This window comes from Haliaeetus albicilla, chromosome 27, assembly GCF_947461875.1.
Source record: "Haliaeetus albicilla chromosome 27, bHalAlb1.1, whole genome shotgun sequence".
In the NCBI taxonomy this organism is placed as follows: Eukaryota; Metazoa; Chordata; class Aves; order Accipitriformes; family Accipitridae; genus Haliaeetus; species Haliaeetus albicilla.
This window is the reverse complement of record NC_091509.1, coordinates 5,544,177-5,572,027: the sequence shown is the minus strand read 5'-3', so window position 1 is coordinate 5,572,027 and position 27,851 is coordinate 5,544,177. Positions and strand designations below refer to the sequence as shown.

Here is a 27,851-nt window from a genome sequence, read left to right as displayed (position 1 = left end):
TACATGAAAGTTAAATTTCAAATAACATTTGGAAGGAATAGGATTTTACAATGTTGATATTCTTTTGCTATTTGAAATAATCCTCTAATTACTGAGGCTTGGAGGTTTTGCTCACAACAATAAGGAATATTTAGTTTTCAAATGCATTTGAGAGATAAAAATCCCCAGCAACAAAGCTGATATAATTTTCATCAAGCTACTAGATTGAAGATTTAAAAAAAACCAAACAAAACAACAAACAACCCAAACTGTTCTGAAACATTAAAGAATTTAATTCATCCAGGGTGAAATTTTCCAATACCAAAATTATCTAATCTTTTACTAACATTAGAAGTTAGTTAATGTTTAAAAGCCTACATTTATATTACTAGCAATGTTTCTTCATAGTACACCAACTAAGCTGATGCCATATATAAAAGCTTTCAATATTTTTTCTGCAATTAGCCATACTTACATTCATGAAGAAGAGGTCCTTCAAGCATCAACATTTCACAGTAATGAACTACATAATCAGTGTTTTGTACTTTGTTTCAGAGGGATTTTTTTTTTTTTTTTTCCCATTTACAAACACTACCGAGGCCACTGCAGAGCTCAAGTGTTAATCTGGTTTTTAATTATACTGTGATGGTACTTTAATTACTATAACCTCTTTCTATATTTTGTCCAGAATCCAGTTAAATGTTTAAATAAAAGCCCGTATTAATAAGTACTGTAATAAATACTTTTCAGATTTCTTTGTTTCTTATATTTTACGTTTAGCACATTTAGCATAAAAAAAAGTGTTAGAATAGTTGCATATTTAAGAAAGCTCTACTGTTACAGATATGAAATTACTACTGTTACAAATATCTACTGTTATAGATCTGAGATTAAGCAAGAGCCATTTCCTCATTAATAAAAGACTTGCATATTTAACCAGAAGTATCCATATTAAAGTTTTTGTATTATTAAAGTATTTAAAGGAATTTTCAATAGCCATTTCACTGGAAGGTAAATTCACTGTAACTTATTATAGAATTGTTGTTAGAAAAAAATGAATTTTGTTAATTATATCTCCAAAAGAACCTCAGTTCGGACAACATTTTTCCCAAACCTTTTCAGTTCTTTCTTCTAATATAAACTGCTGGGTTTATGCTATCACTTTCCCATAAAGTTTATACCCTAGTACTGAAGTTCTTCCATAATCTGTAAGAATTAGAGAGACACTCTATAACATTTATTGTCCAGCCTCCAAACCAGTCGTTATATAATGTTAAGAATATTAAAATTTCAAAGGAAAGTAACACCAATACATCTATGTAAAATTTCTCACATACTAACCTAAAGTCCTTATCCTTAAATTAAATTGATAAGGAAGCACCATAAATGGTAATAGATGGTCCTTTGAAGTCATACTAAATTCAATTAAATTGAAATAATATAAAGTTGTTTCAAAGTAGCTTTTAATGCATTTTTCATGTTTAATTTTTACTCTTTATTGATGCTTTACTAAAATCGTTCTATAAGAGCTTGCTTGTATTAGAAAATTTAAAGAATTGATACATTGAAGTCAACATTTAAATAATTTTCAAGTGGAGTAAATTGGTGGTGCAAAATAAATGACAGAGCTGCTGCGATCAAGCTGAAATCTCCCTCTGGGATTTTTACAAGTGTTCCAAAACTCTTTTTTGTTTTGTTTTGTTTTGTTTCCTAAAGATGCGGTGTTGCCAAAAGCTATGGTTGAAGCATTGTGCAGAAACAGCTCATCTGCATGAAATAGTTGGGCAGTGTCATAGTCTCTGTCTTCAGTTTTCATACCCGACCTATGTTGCCAGGTTGTTAAATAAGGAGGGAGGGATATCTGATTTGGAGGGGAAGAGCTGTTTGTAAATAATTACTGTCCAGACTATTCAAAACTATTAAGTATTTACTCTAAGTCTTTTTATGATATTAACTCACAATTCAAAATGTTGCTGTCAAAAGTAGACATCATATTAGCTTAATGCAAAACTTAAGTGGCAAATGAACATGTAGACTACTCCTGCCTCCTCCGACATGGATAAATACACACAAATCCAAGATTTTCTTTCAATATCAAGGGGTTTAGAACAATTTTTTTTTTTTTTTAACTCTCTCTGGTTGCTGATGTAACAAATAGTGCATACCAAGCACAGAAATGGCTGTCTCCATAGCAATTGGGGCAGGTTTTGCGGTTTCCCTAGTTACTCTTGACTGATAACCATCTGTTGTTCTCCTCTGCTATAGCCCCAAAGGGGAAAAGGGGAAGAAATGAGGAAGATAAAATGGGTGTTAGAGAATACAAAACTTATTTACTATAGAGTTTTTTACATTTTCAGGTTTGCACTTATTAAATTTTTGGTTTATTTATTGTTATTTTCAGTTGACAAGTATCAAATAGCACATGTAAAGGAAAGTTCTAATTCTAAAAGGTTACTATCATTCACCTTATTAATAGGAAATCATACTAGGGAATCATATTAGGAATATTAATAGGAAATCATATCATTAGGGATGCTACTATGAAACTGTGGAAAATGTGAAACTAAGGCACTTAAATAGAAAACAACACACAGATATTTAATCTCGATAATTAGTAGAAACGTGTAATTTACAAAGAGCATGAGGTAGAGGAGGTGCAGAAGGTTAGCATCCACCTAGCTGCTGCAGGTGGAATAGGATCATGAAGTAACTGCTACTTTCCAGCCCTGACCTGCAATAATGGCTGGAAGTTACCTCTGTTTACATGTTTGTGGCCATCACTTCCATCAAACCTTGAGCCCCTTCCTCCCCTTCAGCGTCCCTGTGTGGTGCCCTAAGGAAGACACAGGTACAGCAGCCCTGCAGGGACGAGGCTGCCCATGCCCGCACCCCTCCTCGAGGACAGCCGCACGGCTGCACCTGCACCATGGGCAGCCCCCGATGGCCCCACTGCCTGAGGCATGCATCAAGATGCCTACTATAAGCAAGGTCAATGTTTATATAGGCTCGTGTACCATCATGGTATTATTTACATGGAACTAATAGCACATAAGTCGTGCTCATTTTGAAGGAAAACCAAATAAGCCTCCACAGGCTAGCTGTTACGGCAGATCAATATAGCAGCACGCATTTTTCCCTTGAAAATGAGTCAGTGCATATGCTCTGTGTAGTAACAAATTCATTGCAGATCAAAACTTAAAAGAGAAAGATACAGAATGCTCCATCCCTTAATATTAAAATTTGTATAAGCTGTCAGCTGTCAAAGACAGACAACATTTGTTTGGAGCTACCAGTATTTCTAAAACGCAGCTTCAGTAGGCCAGAGGAGGGTAAGAAGCTCTACAGAGTGACGCAACGAGGCAGGGTTATTGCTCCGCTGGTTCTTATCCACGGCGCAGGACAGGAGACGTTCTGGACACAGATGACGTTACTGCTGCCTCGAGGACACCACCGAAGGGCTTCCCTGGGGCTGCCTGGGCGCCCGGCTCCTGCCAGCGGGAGCTCAGGCAGCACAGGGCTGCGCAGAGCTTATCGGGAGAAGGGGCTAACGATGCCCACGTGTACTGCCAGGATAAAGGGTGGGATGTAGGAAAGCAAGGTGGTTATTTAACAGGGTCGCTTAGCAAAAATCGTTTTAATTCTGGTGTTTCGTTGTTTACACATTTTTATTATTAATAATTTACTAAATTCAGCTCTGAGAGGAAAGCTGGGGCTCTCATGCCTCTAAGAGGCTTAGACTTTTTCAGCAAACATGAAAATTACATGACAAGATAGAGGTTGTGGCAGAGAGCAAATGCAATAGAACTTGGCAATTAAGCAAAGGTAAACGTGCCCGAGGGCCAGACACCAGAAGCACCTATTTTACACAGTTAGGAAGATGACAGAGCAAAAAGGAATCTTGACATTCAATCTCCAGACATCTGTCCCCTTTGAAATCACATATTACATTAGATTAATTCTATCACCTGCAGTCATACAATGACTTATGTTTTCTAGCTCTTAAGACAAAAATTAGAAGGAAATAATACCAAAACAGTAAATGTTGTAAGTAAAGTCACAGCAGAGTGTCAACCTTGTTACGTGGCTGCTAAATTTGGGCAAACCAGTAAAGATTCTTGTGCTTTGGTGACTTTTTTTTTTAAATTAGAAAATTAGTATTAATACCTAGTGGATCAATACCCAAGCAATTAACATCTTGCAATTATGAACTGTAGTATCTTAGTATAACACACCAATAAATTTTTCAATCAGATCCTGGTTTATCACGCTTTTAAAAAAAAAAAAAACCAAAAATGGCCCGCTAAAGCTGGAGAAGGAAGAACAGTTTTGAATATCTCAGTGCCCCATTTTGGTTTGGGGGATTATTTTTTTTTAACGTGGTTGTATTCAGTTCCTCAACATCCAAGAAGTGCTAAAATAATAATTAAAACCCACAGTCACTGGAGCATGGTTAATGAACACTACATATTTCAAGATGCTCCATTAGTTTTAAATCACTCTGATACAGGTTTCCAGTACTGATCCTGCTTAGCACAGGCTAGGAAGCTTTTCTATGGTGTTCCAAAGACCAGGCCATTTCATCTTTAATACAGTCGTGGGCTCCAATTTTAGGGTAAGTGGCACTCTAGATGATGAAAGGTGTATGAGGGACTACTTCCAGGTTTTTTGTTTGGTTTTACCCCTTTTCTCTTATATGGATGAGGCAAAAGCAACTCACCTTTGAGACATCAAATTTAAATTATTCTAGTAATTTCTGCTGTAAAATTGTCCACTGAAAAATAACCAATGAAAAATAAGTGTTTTCAATTACTTTAAGACAAGGAGCAATCTGGCTTAGCTACAGCTTTGTCTTGTTCACTGCCTACCTCTCTGGGCATTATCAAAGTCAGAGATTTTGTTTTTAACACGCAAACGCTCCTAAATGACTGAGGTCCACATGCAGCTCCAAATTCTGACTCCTCACTCTGATTACATGTTTCTCTGCTTTGCAGGTGTGTGACTTCTCAGGCCTACTGAAAAAGAGCAGCAGACCCAAGTACATCATATAACTATGCTCCTAAGGCTGTTGCCCTCTTACTGATATAAAATAAGGCCAGCAATGGATACTATAAAAATGTTTGAAAATTGTTTTCCAGTTGTTGCTTCAATGCACTTGCAACGTCCTGATTCTCTGTTTTTAAGAGTCTTTATATTTGTCATTTCTTAGCATCACATCTCATTCTGCAAGTCAGGTCTGTGGTTGACTTGTAATCAATACTAGATAAGCATATGGGCAAGTTTAGATGAGTCAATGTTAAGGGTGGGAGAGAGACATTAGAATTCAGCCTGAAGTTTCTGAGCTTTTAAGGCATTTACATCAAACTTTATTCTCACTACTCAAGGCAATGACTTCAAGTTCCACATCCAAATTCCCACTGGAATTACTTCTTATGGTCTGACTCTATACTTCATTGCCCCAAATTTGCTTGTTCTCCTATGTGATTTCAAACAAGTAAGTTAAGATAATATGAGCTCTGGATTTCTGCATTACCCACTTATGCTACAAAAACTTTGATGAAAGGGTAGGCTCTTGTTGTGCAGTTTTATATATTTATTTATATTTGTACTGTGTTCATAATAATAGTACTCTGCACTTCTCTGGGCACTCTGTGTGCTTTTATGTGTAACTTACATAGTTACATAAGTACATTTGCTTACTCATATGTGAGTACTTGTGTATGTACTTACATACAAGTAAGCAAATAACACTCTGCTTACTCTGAAAAGACTAGTAAGGGGTTCAGATAGGCGCTAAATTCTGCTATTTTGTTACTGTTACAAAGTGGGGTATATCTGACAAACAGAGTGTAAAAAAGAAACCAGCATTTCTGAATCAGGGAAGATCCTTCAGTGAAAAAGCAGTGACTGTCTTGAGAGCGGCTTCAGGACTGGGAGGGTGCTGGGTCACTGCCTTACCAGGGAGCTAGAAGACTAGCAATGTGAAAGCACCTTTGTCACAGCGATCCCAAAACATTAGGAAATCATTTGTGTAGGGAAGTGGGTAAGCTGTGAGCAGTTGCAGAACGGAAGACTTTCAACTGGAGACTGCTCTGGGGCCATACACTTGCACACACTTTGCTTTAACTGCTGAACTTTCACCAAACAGCCTTCTCCAAACTTACAACCTTTCACTCACAGATGTGAGTGTTGTCTTATCCTGTCTGCTATATGATGAGGTCCATGGGGGAGGAAACCTCATTTCTGTGTGCATTCAGAGTCCTGTGTGCAAGAGTCCTGAGCAGGCCAGCCTAAAGGTGACTTCTCAAGACCAGCATTGCCGAAGTCCACTCACAGACGTGAAATGTTTGTTCGACAGTTATACATGAATTTGAAGACCCATTCTTCTTCCTCCAGTAGTTGTCCATATTCAACTTAATCGTCCCATGACATATTTCGTAAAGATGTCACACAAACTATGCCTCTGTGACTTGTGTTCTCCTCTGCCAGCAACTCCTTTGTCCAAGTCTATACCAGGTCTGGAACACTTGCAAAACTCACCTACGCTGTCAGTGAAACACCTGCACATAACAAATGAAGGCCCCAAACACTTAACAGGGCATCTACAGAACAAGAAGCGTTAGGAAAGAATAACTAGTTTTGGGAAGGGAAGGGAAAGGGGAGAGGGGAGAGGGGAGAGGGGAAAGGGGAGAGGGGAGAGGGGAAAGGGGAAGGGGGAAAGAGGAAGGGGGAAAGGGGAAGGGGGAAAGGGGAAGGGGGAAAGGGGAAGGGGGAAAGGGGAAGGGGGAAAGGGGAAGGGGGAAAGGGGAAGGGGGAAAGGGGAAGGGGGAAAGGGGAAGGGGGAAGGGGGAAAGGGGAAGGGGGAAGGGGGAAAGGGGAAGGGGGAAAGGGGAAGGGGGAAAGGGGAGAGTGGAAAGGGGAGAGGGGAGAGGGGAGAGGGGAAAGGGGAGAGGGGAGAGGGGAGAGGGGAGAGGGGAAAGGGGAAAGGGGAGAGGGGAGAGGGGAAAGGGGAAAGGGGGAAGGGGAAAGGGGGAAGGGGGAAGGGGGAAGGGGGAAAGGGGAAGGGGGAAGGGGGAAGGGGGAAGGGGGAAGGGGGAAGGGGGAAGGGGGAAGGGGGAAGGGGGAAGGGGGAAAGGAAATAAATGACCTGATATATTAAATGGGAACCAAAAATAATGTTGCTCTTGGTTATCTGGGGACCTAGTAATTACATCAATTTTTAAATACTTTGAAAAGTGCTATGGAAATACACAGCAAACTGGATCACAGTTGACAAAAAAGCCATTTTGTTTTATTGTTTTCAAGCCAGCCAAATTCATGTCATCTGTGAAATGTTTATCACCCAGGGTAAGGATAGCAATCCATCCAGCGGATTTATGTTTACAAGCATTTTGGAACAAATGTTCCTATTTGAACACCCATATGAACCATAAGTACCCAAAATGTTTGGATCACTACATTCAGTTTTTGTTAGCAGGTCTTTAACTTTCTGAACAATGTTTTACTAAATCAATGTGGCACTACTAAATATCCTGCAGGAACAGGGCAGAAAGCATATGGGACAACTCTTCCACATATTCACCAGGGAGTGCTTCTTTCCACCTGCATGAAACCATAGGTCTATCTCTTTTAATTCATAAAAGAAAATAGCATCCAACTATTTTTGGTATTTATGTGATTGCTGTAGTATTTGAGTCCCTCACTCTTTAATATATTTATTCATCCGGCCTGCAGACGCACAGCTGTCAGCAGCATAACGAGGTTTTACAAAATGTCAGGAACTGAACGCAACACTTCCAGTTCCACTAACCTACATCATTTCTAAATTAAAACATGCTTCCCCGGCCTCAGGACATGTAAAGTACCAACCTAAAACATAGAACAGGGAGAGTTTATGTCAAAAGTGCTGAATACCACTCACATGCAATAGAGTTATTGGTAATATTACTATTGTCACAAAGTAGATTTTATAAAGATAATAGGTAAAACATGTATAACAGCATTAGTGTTTTACTGAATTGCAGTACTTGAAAGTAAAATATAACTGAAAACCCTACTGGCACCCGATCTCCTCAGATAAGCTTAGTTCTTGGGTAGAACTTAAAAGCAGCCTAAAAGGTGGTGAAATCTTTCTTTCAGCTTTCCTTCTGGATCACTATTCACTTGGAGAGATTAACTGCTGGACAAGGAATAACTTGACCCTGGATCTGAAACTTCACAGTTTAGAAATCCTAGTACCATGGGACAACCATAATCTCCAAGACAACACGCATTGCAAAAACAGGATGACAGGTCACCTCCAAAGGGCTTTATCCCAAATTGCAGGAGACTTGAGTAAGGTAACTTAAAAGTGTGTATTTATCTCAAATGCAGGACTTCTAATGAACAGAAATGTGAAAGAATTATTCCGTTTAAAACTGGTAAAAACAGCACCATGAAATAACTGCATCTCCAATTTAAAAAGACAGGAAAATAGATATATACAGATGATGGCTCATTATTAGAAATATAGTTAGTGTTATTAATGAATTTTTACACATTACATCTAACATCAACAGGAAATATTGTAGAGGCAGGTTTATATACAGACTTTCCTAGAAGTTACAGACTTTGATATTTTTCTCCACAAATTGCTAAGTTTTTAATTTTTTTTCAAGAAAAATATTTCATTTTGAAACTAATGAGACATCAACCTTCAGGTTATCTCAGACATTGTGATTTCTTAAATATAAATGGTTACATGTCCAAACCGTTCATTCACATTTACTTACAAGCCACTGAATAATGATTCTACAAGCCTTACAAAATTGAAGCCATTAACAAAGAATCTTAAAAGTTAACTTAATCCATATGACTTTGAATTTTGTCTTGCTAGGTGGTGGGTTTTTATTAGTATTTTTTCCTGACATTAGTCCATAAATATATTCATAGCAGAGCCAACTGCTTCCTCTGCCAGGATTGTCATAACAAAAAGGCAGTCATGTGCAAGAAAACTTTTACTCTCTAGTAGGATTAAGCAGCAAGTTTGGATCAAAAGAGCATACCAGTTACTTTACCTGACCCTTTAAACAAAATCTCAAACATCTAATTCATACTGAAATGTGACAGCACTTAAATAAAATGGCCAGAGAAAAGCCCTGCCCCACAGTTTTCTTTCTTGCAATCAAAGCAACAAATCTTTTGTAAGTAGGTAAAGAGGATACCTGCACAATTGGCTTCACAGTACATTTCTCCCATCCTTCTCAGTCACTCTCCTGAGAGTGCTGCTTGCCTAACTTATTGGCAAGAGCTTGCTGCTTATCCCCCCCACCCCACACCGCGCCTGAACATTAACCCTTAATTATGCTTTCCAGCTGCTCCACAAGAAGTTAGAGTGCCACATCTTTGAAAAGCAATGTGGGCTCAAGGCAGAGAGCTAAAAACCAAACAAAACCCCACCACCAACAAAACAACCCCCACCAAAACGGTTCAGATAAATGCGAGCCCCCTTATTCAGTGAATCATTCCAGGAAAACCACTTGACCTCCTTACAGCAGTCATCTTCCTTATAAGACTGGTTTTAAAAGCAGGACCTAATCAATACCTGATGCTGCATATGACCTGAGCTTAAGCGTATAAATTAAATACAAAATAAAGCAGGTTCAAGGGTGAAACTCACGTACAGGGCTACTGAGGGGTCACAAAAGAAAGCAGAAGGAAGAAGAAAAAAAGAAAAAAAAAATCTAATTTCTAAAGCTAATTTTCACACCAGAAAGATCCATTTCCCACCACACATTATGACAAGCATGTCATGTTTTAATGTGCATGAAAAAGAAAAATGTTTTGTTGCACTGAGTAGACTGGATGCGGTGACTCGTATGTTGTGCACCTGGAAATGCAGCAAGAACTGCTTACAGGGATCTTAATGCAAACCATTTGCCTTAAGAAATCTTGTGCATCACGTCACAGTTTTATATAGCCCATTATCTTATCTGTTTAAATGAGTTAAATTCTAGGGTTTGGTGGGGTTTGGGGTTTGGTTTTTTTTGGAGAAGCAGCATTCTATATTCCAGTATTAACATATCATGACTGCCTTCTGATTGACAGGATATTGAGGCAGAATTATATAGGGAAATGATCATTCTTGGAAGTCTCATGTTCCTTCAAAAGAACAACTAAGAAATCCTCACTTTCCCTAGTAAAACAAAAGAAAGGAAGAAGAATTCCAAGTGTGAAAATAGCACATTGGACAAGCTGTGTATGCATATTATTGTAGCGTTACTGTACTACTGTTCAATGATTTGGAAAAATAACTCCAAAAAGAGCTTTAAAAAAAACCACAAAGGACTGGAGCAGAGGTTACTTCCACATGAAGATAGAGTTCTCACATTTGTTTCTTTGACATTTATGGGACTACCAAAGGGTAAACAAACACAAAATTAGATCCCACAGGCTTTTGGTAGGAAAAAAAGTGGAGGAAAACGATATTCGGTAACAGAAATCAGTTGTACAAATGAGACCATCATCTGACGGCCCTTTCCAATACCTCTATCTCGCATTCACCCTATGTCATCTGGTCTTAAACAAAAGGGTTCTTATTCTTGCCTACCTTGAAGCTATGTTACTAAAGCCATTCTCAGATTTGCACCTAGATCATCAACTTTACACTATTTCTAATAATCTCATAACAGATATTTGAGTGCCTGAGGATTCCCTCTGTGCTTCACTTAGAGTCAGATCCTTATTTTACATTGGAGGAAAACACTGCAGATCCAAGCACAAACATGATTTTTAAAAATAAAACGAGGATCCTCCACAGGATATTCTTAATATCCATGTAGGATTTACATGATCTGAGCTTCTTTTGAGGAAATTTTCAAATGACGCAGCGATTTATCTGTTTAAAACGACTGTATAACATCCCTTGCTGTATAAACACAGAGAACATATGTTCATGTAAAACCAATTTATGATGAAAAGACTGTAAAATACAATTATACCATTACAGTTTAATTCTTTTTTTCCTCCAAAAATGTTTTCCTTTCAAGGCATAACAATTTTGAATTGAACTGAATTGCAGGTGGCTTCATTTTCCTATGGCCACTTTATCTCATGGAGCCACCCAACTGCAAGATAGTGCAGCCATATAACAGACTGAATCACTGAATGAGAAACATAATCATTCCCTTCTGTGCTCTAAATGTGGCAAGAAACTATACAGGCTTTGTCGTCGTTGTCGTCGTTTTAAATACCTGGTTCTGCTCTCGCACAGAGAGCTGCAGCTGAGTTGAGGACGGACAATAGCCAAGCAGCAGCCTTGCTGAGGTGGGGTCAAGAACGGGGGACATCCATCTTATTTTGTGGTCAAGGAAGAGCGGTGCAGGAAATCTAGTCCCCCAATCAATTACTGAAATTAATTTTTGAGCCTAAGTCATTGCCTTCTGGAGAAAACAAGAATCCGTTTACTTACCTGTTTTGCACCAGTGTTTTCATCACTTTTTTTTAACGAAGCTAGATTAAAAATAATAAATGTGTTATCCAGAAAAAGTGATGCAGTATTAATTAAGAACTGAGGAAGTTTTATTCACCTGAAAAGGTACAATGAATCCAGGAACACTGTTGCCTATTTACAAAATGAAATATCAAAATTTAATCCCAGTGAAATGGTAAAACAACTGGCGACTCCAGAGACCCACAGTATCTCTGCCTTGAAAGCCAAAAAGCACATTGGCTCTTCAAAACTGATTCTGAGCAGCAGGTGAGCACTCCCTGCAGATCTCTTCGCTGTAGGCAAGATCTCCATTTTGCACAGAACTGGTCCTGCCAGACAAATCCCGCGGCAAAGCGTGGCATTGCCACAGAACGAGCAGGCACTGCCCGCGACTCCTGCTCTTGTGCCAAAAGACCCTTGTTCTCTCTAGCTAACAGACATGTGTTGCGCTGACTGAAGAGCCGAGCTGAAACACAGGGGGAGAGAAGGCAAAAAAAAAACCCCAGACTCAAGCTATGGTTTTAACTTTGTCCAGCTGGAAAGGTCAAGAGGAGAAGGCAAACTTTGTTCTGCTGGTGGACAGTATTTACAACCCCCATTTATTCGTGGAGTCTGCACTAAAATGATATTGCTATGCTGTTTTGGCTAGAGACTGCATATGCTGACCCCTCCATGCCCAGCACAGCACCGGAATAATTCCATACAAAAGGTTTGCATTAAATGTAATGAAGCAAATGACAAAATCAATAAACCTGGAATGGTGTGGCTATCATAAAAATGATGTAAATTCAGAGTTCACAGTGGTTATGAAGCTATTTAGAATTATAATTAAAAGCAGCACTATCTTTTTTTCAGAATAAAAGCTCCTTTTGACAATCATAGATGAATACTACAGGAAATTTTCAACAAATGTATTCAAAATTAAGGTATGGCACAAAGACAGCATAAATTATACAAGGATAAACTGTAGGCATAGGTTAGTGTAAAAAAGTACAAAATAAAGAAAATTCGATTTTCATACTTGTTCAACTGATGTCACATCCCATTTTAATCAAGTTTTATATCAAAAGGACAGTAAGAATACCACATAGCCTGTTTTTAAATCATGGTATTTTCTGCACTTTGTTTCTGTCAAAGAGACTTTTGTAAGACTATTAAACCAGAAAAGGGCCAAATCTGCTATTCATTACTCTCCGTACAAAAAGCAGTGCTGCAGCATGGGTGCTACATCAAAATTTATCTATGCTTTATTAGGATAAAAGAATAATGAGCCCAGAAAGCACCGAGCAGAGCTCAGCGAAATAAGTAAGCAGATAAGTAATCGCTGGAAATCTCAGTAGTCACCCTGACTTTTTGTAGCAGATTTCAAACCCCAGATAATGGATCCCATTCAAACTTAGGGGTAAGGTTTTCTGTTGTCAAGCTCTGGACATGGAGCTTGTGGCCTCATTTAAAAATCTATACCAACATCACAGTTAGGCAAGTGAATTACATACAACTTAAATCTCCAGATTCCCCAAACTGATTTTTTAAATTATTTTTCACCTAATCAAACAGAAAATTCACTACAAATTTTAGAAGTGACCATCGAGCCTAGGGTTCTCACACTCAAATACTGAACTTTTTCAGTCTCCTGTGCAAACGGTTCACATCACTGTGTCAGATGTGCTGTTTTCCTGACAGGACACAGCACATCCATGCCACTCTTCAAAACCCCCACTGATGACCAACTTACAGAGCTGCATTAGTAATGGCTCTAGAAGAAGCCCTCTCAGGCAGGAGAAGGCAATAAATTATGCAAAATACAAAGCACAAGGAAGATCAGAACAGAATTTGAAGTAGATGGAAAGGATGACTTAGGCCTACATGGTACACTTCATTTTTTTGTCATCAGCATTAGAATTTTACCATGTGAACAAGGAAAGTGCCATCTTTAAATGACGCTTGAAATACATTACCAGAAAAGGAAAAAACAATTGGTATTTATGCTTGTCTTATGCCTACAAGAAATATTTAAAAATCTATGGTTTGCCCAAAAATTGATATTGAAAACAATATATATTGCAGTGGATATGCTGCATACAGAAATCAGGTAAATCAAAATTATGTATAACCTTATTACGGAGGTAGTCAACTCTGATTCACATCAGAAAAATGAAAATTTTAAAAATATTAAATGCCACCAAACATACATCCTCCACCACTAAGTACTACTGGCTTATGTACTTCTATTTTATAGGTAGAGGACACTTAAGAGATATTTCAGCTTTTATTTATCTGACATTTTACTCAGGGAAAAGCAACCTTTACAGTGAAGAAATCTGTTTCTCAGGAGTGATGGTTTGGCTTTTAATGAGCTGTCGGTGACAGATCTCTGTGGCCAGTTGAGCCCACAACTATGGGCATCCATGAAACAAATACTTCCTGAAATGCAACTGGACAGGAGAACAGCACAGACATCCACTCTACTGAATGCAGATGTTTTCATTAAAAAAAAAAAAAAAAAAAAAATCAGCAGTGCATTTACAATCTGTGAAATCAATCTCAAGTGAAGTACAAGTGGTAGTTTAGCACATTCAACAGATTTAAGATCATTCTGTGCTGGTTACTCCACCTGGTGTTTTATTTATTAGCGAGGGACATGGGAAAGGGGATTACATAAACCAAAATGTGTTTAAAAAATGCAAGTATAGTCTAATCACACTACCAAATATGACATACATTTAAATACTTCGTGAAATGGTTCTGGAGTTTTCCAGTATTTATCATGTGTGTTGCAGAATTTACAGATTATTAGTCTGCACATGTTTCTGCCATTGCTCCCTGATGCAAGGAAGCAGCATTCCCTTTAGCAGCTCTTCTCATAAAATACAGGAATATCCTGCAGGTTGGGACCAAACCCTGCAGTTCACCGTGTGAAAAGTTGACATAAAACTACTGCCGAGCATTTGCAAAAATGCACTATCAAGATTGCAATAGCTCACCAGCTAGCAAGATTACTGCTGAACTGGCATCTTTTAGCATCAGTGGACAATGCAAAAATCCCATAAAACTTTATTCCAAAGAAGGTCATTTTGAATGACTACTCCTTATGACGTTAAAAGACATATATGCAAAAGTTTCAGGGTGGTAATGACACTTGAAATCAACACCATATTTCTCAACAATCATGATAAACTGGTAGAGAGCACAGCTATTCAGAAGGCACTGCCTATGTGTACCATATTCTAGAAAAATGCAGAATTAACTCCTTACTCAAGACACTTTGCTCAGCCTCAGCCATCCTGCACAAGGCTCTTCTGCGAGGGAAGGGATATAAACCTTCCCCACAGACAGGGCACACACCCTTGTGCCCCAGATGCTGTACTTCTACACACCGTCAGGAAGTACAGATGGTGTATGCGTTGCCTACCCTTCCCACTGCAGCACAAATAAAAAGAAAAAAAGGCTATGCTTATTCACTGTAGGCAGAAAAGAAACTGTGATTAAAAGGATACGGTTTCTGGATTAAATTTAAAGTTTTAATCTTTACATTCCTAACAGGTTTACTCTTGGCTATGGCTGCAGCAGCTATGATGTTCCTGATGGAAACAGACAGCGCGAGCAGTAAGGCACCTTCAGCTCGGGGCTAACGAAAACGCGTTCTGCATTGTGTAGGGAACATGCATGTGCATTTCAATCAATCATATCTTTTTAATGAGTTAATTGTGAAATATATGGTTTTTGCATTTATTATAAGGGGTAGAACAGATGGCAAAAGCTCAAACTAATATATTCATAAAATTAACTTACACTGCAGGTGATGTTTCTCCATAGAAGGTGGTAAGTTGGTAATGTGTTATTTTAATGTTATAATAATGCTACATTACAACGGAATTTCTAGGAAAGCAAATGTGATGGCCACAGAGATATCTCTTGAATTCATTATGGTCACTATCACAATGAATACCAATTAAAGGAGACAGAAAGGAATACACTGTTGGAATACATTGAGTGCAGTGTGAATTTAAGAATAAGGAGAAGGAAAATTATTTACAAATTTTTAAGGTTGAGGTAATACGATCTTTTCACCCCCTAGAGAGTGCAAAAGGCATGTCTCTAACAAGTATTTTCAGATAGCTGACTGTTTCAGTACTTCTGACCTGTTTTGCCAGCTCTGAAAACACTCAAAAATACCAGCTGAGATCAAAGCACCCTGAAATCTGTTCCATAATAGAAATTTATCCTTTCTTTAAATTTTCATGTATTCATATTTAAAATATACTGCGCCTTTCACGCACATCATCAAATACAGACACATATTGTTCAGTCTATTGAAAGATACGTAAGCAAATACACAAGCCAACATGCGATAATCAATTCTCCTCTAGCCATTTCATTGCTTTTATTTGAGGCCAACCACTGACTTCAGTAGACTTATTCCAGATTTTATACCAAATCAGTGGAAAATCTGGCTGTTTATCTTCCTCCTTTTGTTTTATTTTACTGCAGACTGCAACAGTAACACTGAGTACTGTACACAAGTGTCAGGAAACTAAGGCAAGGAATTTCAGAGGGCTCTGGATAATAGCTCTGCTTGAGAGCCCAGACTAAAGGAGTTAAGTTTTCTAGTGTAACATTTCATTAAGATATACTGCATATTTATGTATGGCAAATAATTCACAATTGTTTGCTTTCTGCTAGTGAAATGGCTACACACAAATCCATCATTACTTCCTTGGGTTTATTCATTATTTTACCTTGACAGGTATGTTTAATTATTTCTATTCTATGGCTGAATGGCAAAAATTACAAATATGCTCTGCAGTGCTGGTTTTGATGGATAAAACAATGACATAGGAATGCTGTTGTATTTTGTGTAGGTGAATGCAAAATACCTCTCAACATAAAGAGCAAGTTCAGCTCTTTCCAAAACCTGAATGTGCAATCTAGATGTTTAATTTTTGTAAAAGTCACATGGATCAATACTAATAGTAGATGCATGCAGAAAAAGTAAGAGTATCTTCCAAGAAAAGCCATTTAAAAAATAAGAAGCTGAAACTAATAGTCACAAAAATATTTTACAGCACTCACACAGCTCTGATTTTTTACATTGCATAGGCAATGTAACCACTAGGAAAATAAATGTATACTGACTTATAGAAGTGTTAAATGTTACATATGTGCTAAAGTACGTCTGTATTTTTTTAAAAAAATCTAAATGCTTAATTTCTTCCTCCAAAGCAACCCTTAGGGCTATAAAGAAGGATATTACCCACAATTTCCTAATTTGCCCCGGGACACAAGGAAAGCAGCTTGCAGGTCTAGTAATATGAGCTATTATCTTATGTGCGGCTGAGAAATATTTAGACAGAAATGCAATGAGCCTGTATTATCATGACAGATGAACCTGTTAGCTTGTGTTTTTCGGAATCCCAATGCTACAAAATTCTGTCTTGTAGTCAAAGCCTACATAAGGAAAAAGACAGAAGCTGAATATGCACAGAACTGAGTTCCAGTGAATCAAGAACAAGAAATGGCAGCAACTCCTCACAGAAAAAGCAGTAACTGTGTAATTTCATGTGGCTCTAGCTCTGCGTGGTGTTCTAACAGGGTGTCTACACCATCAGGTTGGCTCCCCCTCTGCTCTGCTGCTCTGTCATTCTCCCCACACATCCGCACTGCACAGGTATTCATGTTTTCCTTTCAGTGATTCATTTAGTTTCCTGGCCTGGGATATGTTGATGTGAATAGATAGTATGGACATGGGGGAGTTCCTACCACCCAGCCCTGCCACCAGCACTTGCTCTTTGATGTGGGTCATGGAGGCAGCACTGACATAGCCACCAAGTCTGTGCACTCTGTATATACGCAAGATGTACGTTTGCACTCTCACTGCTTGCAGAAGTAGCTTTTCCGTCAGCCTGAAAGGTGCAAGATAGGAATGGGTGACAAAGGAGCAAAGGCTTAGGGAAACACACAACCAGAGTCTTGCCATTTTAGTCTCAGGCAGATCTCTGCTTGCTGGTAAGTCCTGGGCTATTGATCTTCCGTACTGCAATGCTGCAAAACAAAGGAATAAACTTCTGTCAAGAGGTGGCAAAAGGACTCAGGGCAGCAACGTGCCAGGAAGAGTAATTCTTTGAAATCTGTCCTGTGCATTTTTTACAGGGGAATGATCACTGCAACACAACAAGCCGTGATATCATCATGCCTCCAAGAATCACATTCCTACAATGCTCTGTGATGCCCACGCAGCTCTATTGGTTATGTTCAGCTTCACAGCCCTGAAGAGAGCACAGCAAGAGGAAGAGCCGGGAGCATACTGTCAATAACCACAAGCAACACCTTAAAAGAACGGTTGCTGCTGTTACAGGATCTTTATTTGAGTCAACCTCCGCACATTCCTATTCTGGGAATCTGGCTGCCCTCAATAAGGTGGGCTGGGCAGGTTAATTCAACAGAAACTGCAGGAATGCCTCACCAGAGAAACACTTATCTTGATACAAGCAGTATAAACATGCAGAAATCCAAGAAGCTGCTCTATATATTTTTATGATGGAAGGCCACGGCTTGACAGCACTGAGTTAGCCTAAAGCTCAACAAGACCCAAATCCATATCCTTTAATTCTTGAAATAAATGTGCTTACTTGGGGCTAGATTCCTGCAAGAAACATTTCCTGTTCTCTAAGTAACAGAAATTGAATACAGGTGCGCACTGCAAGCTGGCCCTCTCTTGCCCTTTCTCGTTCAACTCTTTTAGGACCACTGAGTAGCATTTATGCACCTATTCTACAATATGTTCAAAGTGTCAGTTGATGCCAAATTCCCATATAAGTTCATTTACTATTGGCAATGGACATTATGTGTTCATGAAACTTTCTAAAAGCTGTATAATTATTTCTATATTTTAATTAGAAATAACTTACTAACTTATTCTTTGTATGCATATTGTTCCTTTGATTTTATAGTCAAACGGCAGAAAATACTTCATATGAAAATAATTCAAACAACAAAATTCCCTGCACTTGGGAGTTTTAAAACCTCATCTTGCCAGCCTCTGCTTTGGCTTTGTCTCATGCAGAAACGTTGGCCTCCCTGACATTTAAAAGCTCTTCTTTAGCAAAGCCCTTATCTGAGCCCATTTTCCTGGGCTCACTGCTCTGCTAAGAGAATGACAAAAGATAGAAAGCTTTTACCATTTAAAAAGAAGGACATGGTGAAAAATATCCTGAAACACTGCTGTCTATAAAACTTTTTTTTTCTTTCCTATCATCTTAATTTTTTTTTTTTTAATGACCCCAATTGTATCAATACCAAGCCAGTTCTGCAGTCCTGGTGCTCGAGGGACTCCATCAAAGACTCTCATCACTTAGCACATGCAGCAGTACCTCTTACCTTAAAGTCAGGAATATTTTTTTTTTTTTACACCAATGTGGTCCAACTGGACACAGCTTGCCACTTTGTGTTGTTTCCTGCTACGACCATGCTGAGATAGGGTAGTTCTCACAGGGTTTCCAAACGGCACCCACTGTAATTTATATTAAGCCCTTAGGCTGCGTATTTCAGAGCTTGTATCCGAAAGGAATTCATGCCCTGGCTTAGTCTATTGCATCAACTTCTCTGCATTTTTTCCTGAGGGAAGCTTTCCAAGCTGCTGTTAAAGACAGCATTCATCTGGAGACTTTCACGTGGTCTAGCTCTTGCTGTGTCCCTGTTATAACATCTACAGAGCTATTATTTTTGCCACGACATTTGGACACTTTACGTAGAAACTGGAAGGATTTGAGACCATGTTATATGTCAGATCATGGCAGCCTTTCCCTACGTGAATTTTAAAGATAAATTGGAAAGGGTTGGAGAGTGTAGGAGAATATGCAACTTTATTTCTTATGTCTAAAAGTCTGCAAGATCCTGCAAAAATACGCTTTTTATAAGGTGGAAGAACTCTGAGATAGTACAATAAATCTGCAAAGTGATAACCATAGAAACGGCCAACCCTGCTGCTATCACATTAGCGCATATGTGTCAGAGAGTCACCAGGCGATTAGCAGTGCAGGTGTTCGAACAGCTGAATGGCACTGAAAGGCAAAGATTCATTCTCTTCCTCTAGGTGCTTGAACATTCGCGCTCATTGGCATGGTCATTTCTGTGACTCAGAAGGGAGCAATTTGGCTGCCAAATCTAGACTGAGAATGGGAATTGGCATGTTTAAGCTTACTGCTTAAAGCTTTAACAGCTTTAAATATTAACTTGGTTCAACTTGCATCACAACCTTAGAGTTACTGCTGCAGAAATTTTAATGCATTTCCAGCAGCAAGTTGGCTGAAGATTTTGTCACATTTTTCGCAGCAACTTGTAGGGCAGTAGTCTGTGTCTGGAAGCAACAGTCATCTGATGTAATGAACAACCCTGGGCACACAATTCATCCATTCCTTATCAAGAAAAAATGACTATAGATCTGAGCGAAAAGTCTGCTTCTCCTGCTATTTATCCAAACAATCAGGACTCCTGGCTCACATCAGTACATCTGTTAATAAGACTACTAAGCTTTGTGCTCCTGCTGAGCTGGAGGTTGGACAAGATAACCTCCAGAAGTCACTCCCAACCAGAATTATTTTGATTCTGTGATAACTTCAGTATTCCTGAAAGACAGAAACAGTACAGGGAAGTACTTCTGTTACTGTCTTTTACAGCAAAATAATAGATATTGCCTAACTTGACAGTCACATTTTTTTTGTTAGAGATTTAGATCCCAACATTTACAGAGTTCCTGTAAGCACTGCAGCCATCTATCCCTTGATATCGGCTCATGTAAAGGTGACACCCTGCTTCCTTCTGCAATGAGACTGGGTGCATAAATCAAAGAACACTTGTGATTTTTCTGACAGCTCGCCAGAGGTGAAATCAACTCTGAATGCAACCTTTGCTATTTTAAATGAAGTTAGACAATTAACAGTGAATTATAGATGGGAAAGTTAGATTTTCAGAAACAAAACACTATCTATTGTTCCTCAAGATTAGACAGTGTAAGTAAAGTTCATGCTAACATGACAAAAAAAGCCATGCTTCTGACTAAAATCCACAAATTTCTTCCCACTATAAACTATATTCCAGTATTTTCCTGTGTCTTAAAAACTAGACCTGCTCACACAGGTCCTCTGATGCTCTTGCACTGAAGAGCAACATGAGAGTACAGGCTTAGATGAGTTTGGCTCCTCAGAATGTGTTTCCTCAGGCTGACATTCAGGTAAAAAAGCCCTCATACCTGAAAAGCTAAAGTCACTGTTGAATATACACAAAGTAAGTAACAAACCACTGAAGAAACACAAGGTTAGTATGCTGAATGCCTGCAGAAACAGCTGTAAACTTTATATGATGTGTAAAAGTCTTTATGTTGTGTCTATCCCAAAGTCTCCAAAGGCACCTTACACAGTGTTCAGAGAGCGCAGGGGGCACCTCACAGCGTTGCTCCTGTGCCTATGTTTTCCAGCTTGGGGGAAGTCCTGCTTTGGTCTTTTGCAGTACTGTCTCCCTTGCCCAAACCGCAGTGATGTGATATTCCTTGCAACAGCATCACCAGCGGAAGTAGAAGAACTGTGCTTTGCCTTTGGTTGCAGATGTGGTCATGCTCTGACTCATGTTGACTGCCCTTAACAGTTTCCAGGCTGCCTATAGAAAAAACTTTTGTCTCGATGCTTAAAGAGGTCATTCATTGGGGCAAGAAATGAAAACAGAGCACAGGTATATTGCAAGACTGTAGAACAGTTCATCTTTTTAGATCTCCTTTAGCTGATTCTTCTACCAGCTAAACAACAACAAAAAATCCACACTATTTACGCTATGTTTACACCGTGGGCTATCAGATTTCAGCTACTGGCGGGGTAACACAGTGCTAATACTAATGGCTCTGAAATGGTTCTGAGGGTGGCTGCAAGTTTTCTCAGGAAATCCTGACTCTGCCAACTTGTGGGCCATTATTTCCTTTTTGAATTCACCTTGTGTTGACTAATGATGCCAATGGTGTGTTAGTGTGTGAGTGTGCACAAAAATGCACTTCTGGTACATGCAGGACCCTCTAGCAGCTCTGGAAATATAGAACTGAAAGTCTTTATTTACACATTATTTCAGACTATATGTTATAGGAAATGGCTAGGACAGACTAGCTTCATTAACACAAACAGCAAAACTCACCTTTCTATCTTTAATAGCTTTAAAAAATTATTTTAATTTTCAATACAAACTGTCAAAGCATGCACAGTTATTTTCCCACATTATTTTTTCATTTTCTGATATTTGTGCTCAACTACTGTGCCTGTGTGCCACATTTTGCCATATTTACTTCCCACCCAAGTGGTGGGACAGAAAATTTAATCAAAGTGAAATATTTCAATTTCACCCCCAAACTCTACCCCTTCTTTTCCTATGCATATCTTGCTTCAAGGCTTGGACTGTGATTGAACTGGATTTTGCAGGACAATGCTGCAGGGAGGGGTAAAGTCTTTAAGTATATTTTTTTTTCTTTGCTCAAAACTTCCCCAGGTATGTTGCAGAGTGTACATGTGGACCAAAGTAGCACGTGAGGTCCTTGACGATAACCTGCTGCACAGAGCAGTGTCCACAGCTCCCTTTTGTGTTGCACAGAGTTAACTAACCACACGATACTCAAACAAATAGTAACAGCCAGATGTAACCTAGGCAGAATGTTTTTCACAACAAATATTAATGAAGTTGTCACTTACAAGTTCTTCACATCAATGATTCCTCGAAAGGCCTTTCTAGGGATTCCTTTTATCTGGTTTTCACTCAGGTCTCTAAATAAGGGAAGAGAAAAAAAAATACATTGCATTAAAAAAAGAACATATTTCTCAATTCTACATGAGATAATGGAATATATACATATACAAGTAGATGTTTCTGGATTTGTTACACCACACGATGTTTTCAATTTGCTTTATCTCCTCTAGAGATCTGTGGCATGAGCTGAAATGACTCTCCAACAAAACCCACCAGAATTCATGATACAAATGACAGAACTTCCAGAAAACATTGCTCAAATGTGGTCATGACCATGTGGCCCAATGCCAATGATTCGCTGTCAGAGTACCTGCAGCCAAATCTTATGCCTTCAAATTGCAGCCCTGTAGTGTAAATGTAATTTTCTCATCATGCTTCTGTTTGTTTACAGACTGCAAAAATACTTGGCTACCCCTGCTCAGATTACAGCCCCTTATTTGAAATTAATATTTAGGGAAAAAATGACAATCAATTTTTGTGAGTTTTGCAAATTTATAGTCTAAAGATCTTGAGCCACTGCATTAAAAAAACCCACTGCATTGTGTATCACTGGGAACGACAGAATTTTTAACCTTGTTTAAAAAAACCCAACACAACAGCAATTCAAAATGTTTTTCTAGTACTTAAAACGTAACAAATATTTCAATTTAAATCATTACATCTGCCTTGTGAGTGCGGGTAGAGCAACGAACACTGCAGGTTACAGTTTTCTGTTACATAACCTGCGTTCGGTTCCTTTTTCCTTTGATGCACTATAAATATTTCCACTGGAATTTTCCAAGTTTACAACCCCTCTACCAATGCCAGTGGAGGCAGGAAGGAGGGCATCAGGAATGGGAAATGGACACAAAATCAGAAAGCTGGGATGTTTTCAGACTAAGGAAAAGCAGCATTCACAATTACTTCTTTGCTGGTGCCCTGCCAGCATGGAATAGAGGGAGTGATTTCACTCCGGTTCAGGGTACAAAGTGGGAGGAAGAGAGAAACATAGGAAGATGAAAGGAAGGCAGAAGAATGGGAAAGAAAAATTGAATAAATAAGCAAATAGAGGAAATGGAAGGCACAGGGATGGCTGAGAGAAAAGGACAAAGAAAGGTACATGAAACCATGGTGCAGGATATTAAACAGTGCATAATTTGGTGTGACTGCATCCCTATGCCATACAAGCCCAAGACTTTGCCCCATTTTCAGAAAGAAACTCTGGCTTTCTAATGATTATTGAGACTGAATGGCAGTCATCTGTACTCACCACCAGACACTCTTTCTGTAAGTACATTTTGTGTTGCAGCAAGCCTTCTTTCTAGTTTCCACCAAATTGGCTTTATCAAATGAGAGGCCAGAAATCAGAGCCTGTCACAAAAGCGCACATTGACATTGCAGGTCAAGATATGTCACGCAGGGCTTTCTTCTGCTTTCCATCAGGCAGATAGAAAAAAAAAGGGGACTATGTCCTTGTCATGAGACTAATTCAATTTATACCAGTCATGCAGTCTACACCAAATTCTCAAAGTAGCCACAATTGTCTATTCAGACTATCACAAACAAAAATGTGCTGCTGGATACAAGTCTCTTTTTCAAGCCAGATTAAAATTCTTTGTGACCTTCACAATTTATTTAACACTGATCCACACCCTGACCCTTCCTTCACCTCCCCTTTCTTTTGCCAGCAACAAAATATTAGTTCTTTAAAGACAGACCTTCAACCCAGACAAATGATCAGGCAACCTGGACAGAGAAGAGTCAAAAGTAAAGTGTATTTCAGACCTATAAGAAGGAAGTCCTATGCTGAAGACCAATTTTATGACAGGGAGTCACTTTGGTGTGACAGTGAGGCACAGCAGAGCCACAGCCAATGGTAAAAGCGTGACAAAATGGCTTAGGAAGGCAAAAATTATTGAGATCTGAAAGCAAGTGACATGCAAAGCAGAACAAAAAGGGCTTGAAAAAGTAGAATTGTGTGATCAAATAAAACCACACTAAACCCACCAACACCTCAAGTTGCATTTGGCTCGCATTTTATTTTGCATTATTTCAAATCAGGTTTAAAAACAAAATAGGTTTTAAAGTCTTTTTTCCTAATATTATTGTGGTCTAAAAGGGCTAAATTATATTTTTGCTTTCTGCTTTGTCTTTATGCTCAGCTCTCACTTGCAGTCAGGCAAAAACAGGGGACTGCAGGAAATTCATCCATTTTCTATGACAATCTTCTTGTAAATTGTATTAATTTTATTTTCCATTTAGGCACTTTCATCTAGCTAACAATACTGCCTCTCTAAATCTCCAGGATCGTGGACTGATTTCATAAATATCTCTAGTGGTCTGAAGAAATGACAGCTTGCTTGGCGTTAGTGACGCAACATGGAAGAAAATGCATAAATGCATGCTTTATTTTCCGTAACTGCCTTCTCACAATTATAATCATCCCTTTTTGAGATGGTTAGGAGTAGTGTTCATCTCTGCTCCCTAACACTGTGCCAAACTTTTGTTGAGCATCTTTCACAACCAAGCAAACACCAAAGAGGCTCAGCCGATGCACTTCACAAAATTTACTCTGAGGGAGCAGAAGGTTGTGACAAGCAACTTGTCTACATAGTTTATCTTAAAGTTTTAGCTTTTCATTCCCTACTTCTTACAACAGACATAATGGGAAGCTCTCACTGACACTATATAAAATAAATATTATTTATTAATAGTAACTGCAGAAAACCAGATAAACTAGTGTGAGGCCAAAACAAAACCCTAAAAAAACAGACAGAAAAAAAGAATTTGGGGTAGTCAAGAAAAAATAAACAACGAATCTGAAGAAAAATAAATTATTATTATTATTATGAATACATTTCCTATTTCTTACATGTTTCAAGCCACCTATTTCTGTAACGGAAGACAAGTTCAATGCCTGGGTGCATGATTGGTCCTAAGGAGGGAATCTGAAAAGTCCCAGCTTTAGAGAAATATACACTTCCAAAAATCCTCACCCTAACAGACAATGTTAGAGAGCTGACCAAAAGCACTTGACCTAAGGACAAACTAAAATGTGCTAGTACCTCAGCAGCACCCTCCTTCACAAAGGTTCCTCTGCAGAAAGCTGCAAGCCCAACAATGGAAACACTTCCATTTGCATCCTGATAAAATAGACATGTTGAGCTAAACCAATGTTTTTAGATTAAATTATTCTTTCTGTTATTTTGATAAATACAGGCAAGTTTCACCCAGTTCAATCTGCCACACAGCTTTCAAGCACTGCAAATGGCACAGAGATTCTGCAACCAGCCCCAGCCTCAATAAAGTGCAGTCTCTTTTTGGAAGCATCCCCCTGCCTCCTTCATAGAGGGGTCCTGTCTGAAGGAAACATGCTTGAAAACACCTGGGCAGCAGATCAAGAGGAACCAACCAGGTGAAAAGCACAGCAGGCAACGATACTGGATACGTTCCACCAACAGCTTCCACTGCCAGCAGTGTGTGGTGAACATCCCTAAGGAAACAGCACTCTCATTTCAGAGATGGGGAAACAGAGCCACAGAGATATTAAAGAACTTTGACTTCAAGTTTGCATAGAGCAGAGACACAGGAGCTAAAAAAATGCAGCAGCTGTGGCTCACATGCCCTCACAGCACAGCAGACCACACATTAGTCTAACCCAGACTCAAACAAGAGTTGGCACAAGTCAGTAGATTTTTTTAGTTTTTATTTTAATTTAACTAAAATGCTTTGGACACAGATTAACTCCCTCTGCAAGTCTAATATTGTTTTCCTGATCTTCAAATGTGAATTGCAAGAGCCTTACTGATAAAAGGACTGGAAAGCAAAAAAACCCCACCCAAAACTGCTGACATTTTCTAAGTGCCTCTGCAGTCTTCACTATAATGCTGGGTTTAGCTTCCTGCTTTAAGGCTGATTATTGCACCCTAAGTGAAATTTCAACTATCTAACATTAAGACTCTTCTTTATAATTTTGCCAGTGACAGAACATAAATCAGTTAATTGGAACATAGACCCTGTGAACATCCATAAAATAAGAGTCTTCATTTGAAGTACAGATCTAAAACATTGAAATAGCTACTTTAATACAACTTGCAAAGTTACAGTAGTACTGAAAATAAGATGTATTATATGAAAAACAAAAAATCGACACCGATAACATTATGCTTAGGTTGCCTCCTTTTTCAAAAACAATACAAAAAAACCCCTTTCAGCATCTTTTTTGGCATACAGATTCTAAAATTTAAAAAGACTATTTTTAAACAAAGAACTGCCTGAAAAGCAGCTTGATTAAGAAGTATTATTGTGGTTGAATACTACTCTCTTATTATTTCTCCTGCTCAAATGGGCTAAAAGAGAGAGCACCATTCACTGTTTTCCAGTAAAGAACTAGACTTGCCTTTAACGTGTGAAAAGTTTCATGTCAAGACTTAAAGAACTAGTCATGAAGAGCAAATGCTTCACAGCCAAACATGTATCTTTCCCAGTATGTTATTGTATGTTGATCCCATAATAAAGCTGTAAACTCACAGAGTTAACCATTAACACATGGAACCAATGTTCCGCTAAAACAAAGGAAAAATCCAGAACAACTAGCCTGATTCCTTCAAGTATCTTCTAGCACCTTCTAGTTTATCCACAATTCAGCTGCTGCTTGGAATAAGAAAGGAGAGCTCACACACAGCTCTTTCTGTAGCAGCTGATACAAAACCGTAAGACAACCACTGTATATGGGGCTTGAGAGTGCAAAATAACCAATTGTTTCCCATCATCTCCTCCTGACACAATAGTACGGGAAAGTTTATGTTGTTTGCTTGCTTTGCAAAAGAAAACTAACGGAAAGGTATGAATGGTGATTTTAAGAAAGCGTCAGCTGCCACCGATGCTAAGAAGTAAGTACTTTGCCCACAAGCTTCACTCCAGCTACAGAATGTGCAGCTGAGAAAAATGAGAATTAGTTAATCCATGTCGGTAGCTTGTTTACATTCTTCTACCAAATAGGATTTCTGGGTTAAAAACACTTCAGCCTTATGCATTTACCAAAATAAAATAAAATAAAAAGTTCTTGAGGTTTTGTGCACTATTAAAGTTCAGTGACTATTCTTCAACCCAACATTTCTTTACAATTGAACTAAAACCAGACTGAACTACTCTTCAAAAGGTCACATACTTAACACAATCTGGTCACTGCAATTTGTCTCATTAGAATTAGTTTTAATCTGTACAGCATGTTACACATAAACTCTATCCTACAATGTTTTACTGAATTAAATAACACAATTAAGGAGGTAAAGAGTAACAGATGGGGGAAAATTAGAGAGTATAACCCAAAGAGAATAGGTATCTCTAAGTAACACATAATAAAAGATAAGCAAGTCAGTGAAGTGGGGAATGATACAAGTCAGCTTTTTCATAGAGCAAGAGCTGGAGAGAAGGTAACTTCTACAGCCGGTGAAGAGAGAGGGCAAAGGGACCATGCTTTCTAAGGAAAGAGTTTGCAAGACAAAATGGGTAACATGCAAAGAGGTAGAAAGACCAACGAAATCCATAGGGACAAAAAGAAGTTTACTCAATTATGCCTGTAACAATTCCAGCACAGAATATTAATATTCACAGTGTCTTTTTAACTAAAGGCTTGACATTCCTGAGG

The 27,851-nt window shown here is 38.6% G+C and overlaps 1 protein-coding gene across 5 annotated transcripts in view; it reads right to left on the bottom strand.

Moving 5' to 3' along the window:
- SLIT3 (slit guidance ligand 3) overlaps positions 1 to 27,851 on the bottom strand; it is a 535,954-nt gene that overhangs the window by 238,193 nt on the left and 269,910 nt on the right. For all 5 annotated transcript variants that reach the window (XM_069773165.1, XM_069773166.1, XM_069773167.1 and 2 more), the window contains one exon: positions 22,168 to 22,239. In XM_069773165.1, the coding sequence (XP_069629266.1) occupies positions 22,168 to 22,239 (72 nt within the window). The remainder of the gene's footprint in view (positions 1 to 22,167; positions 22,240 to 27,851) is intronic.